General features: G+C 30.3%; 1 protein-coding gene across 1 annotated transcript; it reads left to right on the top strand.

Moving 5' to 3' along the window:
- Window positions 1-207: 207 nt before the first annotated feature.
- Window positions 208-1,596, top strand: LOC133800903 (uncharacterized). The gene is made up of 4 exons (XM_062239015.1): window positions 208-484; window positions 575-619; window positions 724-759; window positions 1,060-1,596. Exons 1-4 carry the CDS (start codon window positions 208-210, stop codon window positions 1,062-1,064), a joined length of 363 nt encoding a protein of 120 aa, XP_062094999.1. The 3' UTR covers window positions 1,065-1,596.
- Window positions 1,597-2,500: the final 904 nt, after the last annotated feature.

Here is a 2,500-nt window from a genome sequence, read left to right as displayed (position 1 = left end):
TATGATAGTTATGAAGCACGATTTGCTTTGGACACAGGAACATATAGTATTTTTCATGAAATGTACCAAAAAGTTGCGAAAACTCTAGTGTTGGTTAACTGTGAAAGAGTAGCGAAGAATTCTTTTTACATTGATGCAACTCCTTGCATATTAAAGAGTAATAATAGCAGTTTTATTTGGTCTTATTATCTATAGGATATTGCTGAAATGAGTCCTTCTGAGTTGGAGGAGTCTTGTTGGGTACAACAAGTGAGTCTCGTAGATGAAACAAGCTTTCAAGGATCCAAACCTTCTTGTTATGACATCAACAAGCAACTAGCTCTAGGGTTTCAGCTTTCATGGATCCAAAGCTTTGACAAAATAGAAGGGATTCGACAAATTTGTCGCCTCAATGAAAAGTCCAACAAAGTTAGCTGTAGTTATTATTTTTCTACATGCATATTTAGAGAAACGTTCAGACCAAATGAAAGAAATCAAAAGTGTGGTAAGGATATTACCAACAATAATTGAGAATAATGTTTTGAACATATATATTAACAATACTGATTTGTTGCAAATTTTTTTTATGATGCAGACTCGTCCGAAATATTTTTGAGCAATGTTATGTTTTGCACAAAATGTAAGGGAAAATTATTGTTTAATCTAACATTTATAGTCCGAAATATATTTTTAGTGTATGTGTTTTCCTAATCCTTTTATGGTTTTCTTTTTGTTTCTAAGTAGATTACTTATGCGATATAGGAAGGTACATATATATTGGTAAGGTTACATTTCATTCAGATATAGTTTTCATAGTTTTCATATTTATTACTTATTGTTTCATATTTTATTTATTTTCCCAGCCGGATTCTTGGCAGCAATAAGAACACTACCTGGATTTTCATGGACTGCTGCATCACATTTTTTCCTTTGTTATTTTCCTATAATCTTAACATTTGACCGTCTAATTAAAAATTAAGTTGATTAGAGAATTTTAAATAACATGACTTAGGGTAATAACATGATATGGAACATACATCTAACTTTTTTATTTTTTATAATGTTGATAATAATGTTTAGGTTAATATTTTGACTGGTCTTGAAGCATTGGATCGGTAGCTAATTACAAGAGGTATGTTGTATTTAATTTTTTTTTATTTTCAATATTTTACAATCTTGAATGACAATTGTATTACTTTAGTGGATTTTGAATATGTTAGATATTCATCCGTAGTGAAGTAGGTTCTGAGAATTCTGTGTGCTGCGGTGATAACGGAAGATTGAGAACTTGCATGTCTTAGTGAAGTAGGTTCTGAGAATTTTGTGTGCTGCGGTGATATATGGATGAAAACCTGTGTGTTGTTTGATTTGATTGACATGTTGGTGTTGAATGTGACAGATGACTAGGCTAGTAAATTAGGGGATATGTTGTCCGATTTTCCATAGATGGTGACATGTTGGCTTTTCTCTTTTTCTTCTATTTTCAGTGCAAGATGTGTATTTTACTATATTATAATTTTCATGTAATATGCTTTTTTTGTAACCTATTTTTTTGTTAAATTTCCATGTAGTATATTTCTGTTAATTGATGTTGTGCTTTGCTTAGATTATGTTGTGTGATTATATCATTATAGAAATTTATGATATTCTACAATTTTCTTGCATAGCACATGTTTGATGAAAGTCCCAAGTTTTATCCTATAATCTTAATATTAGGCTCCAAAATCTAAAGGTTTGAGACACCTTTGAGCATATTTGGGCCAAGCCGGATATTTTTGCGCCTAACAGTATCTACTTCTAGTCTTCCACTTATACAAAGCCTTAAGCTCTTCTTTTTTATCCATTGTTTCCTCATGCAAGCCCAAGGCCTTTCTTTGTCTCTTTTGTAAACACCAATTTTTTATTTAAATTGTTTTTAGCAAATTTATGATCATGAGTATCATCTAGAATGTGTTCAAGAGAGTCTATGAGTTTTAGTTAGCCTCTCGTGGTTGCTTAACTAACTTTGTTACAACAGCCATGTGATGGGTTGTTATTTCCGTTTTGGTTTCTTGAGCTTTATATAGTCTCTTGTGCACTAATGAGAACTAACTTTTTCTATCTTTTCTTTGCTTTTCTCTTGTGCACTAATGAGCTTTATATGTACATATATATATTAATTTAAAAATTAATTCTTTTGTAGAAAATATTATATATAAATATATAATTGACCTCAATGTATCAGGTCTTCTTCAATTTGTGTTTCGTGCTAATTACAATATAGAACTAGAAGCAAGTTTTTTATTCATGCAAGTAAATTATCTTTTCTCCAATCTACATGATTTGGTGATCTTCAATATGTATGGGCTTTCAATTATTTAATTGCTTATGCAATATTTTTTTATTATGACTAGGAAAACTTTATCATGAAATAATTTATTATGTAGTACCAAAAGAAACTTGTTTCTTTAGTTTTGTTTTGTACTATTGGATCTAATTGTTTGGTTTCAAAAACAACATCCTGATTGCTTTAACTGTCATG

The sequence above is a fragment of the Humulus lupulus genome, chromosome 9 (assembly GCF_963169125.1).
Source record: "Humulus lupulus chromosome 9, drHumLupu1.1, whole genome shotgun sequence".
NCBI lineage: Eukaryota > Viridiplantae > Streptophyta > Magnoliopsida > Rosales > Cannabaceae > Humulus > Humulus lupulus.
The sequence above is the reverse complement of the archived record's forward strand: the minus strand, read 5'-3'. Positions and strand labels throughout refer to the sequence as shown.

Bases quoted from the DNA above. Each gene is read 5' to 3' on its own strand.
- LOC133800903 (XM_062239015.1), top strand. From the start codon at position 208: ATGAGTCCTTCTGAGTTGGAGGAGTCTTGTTGGGTACAACAAGTGAGT. The intron at 485-574 runs GTAAGGATATTA...TTTATGATGCAG, and splicing joins TGAAAGAAATCAAAAGTGTG to ACTCGTCCGAAATATTTTTG. The intron at 620-723 runs GTAAGGGAAAAT...GTTTCTAAGTAG, and splicing joins TGTTATGTTTTGCACAAAAT to ATTACTTATGCGATATAGGA.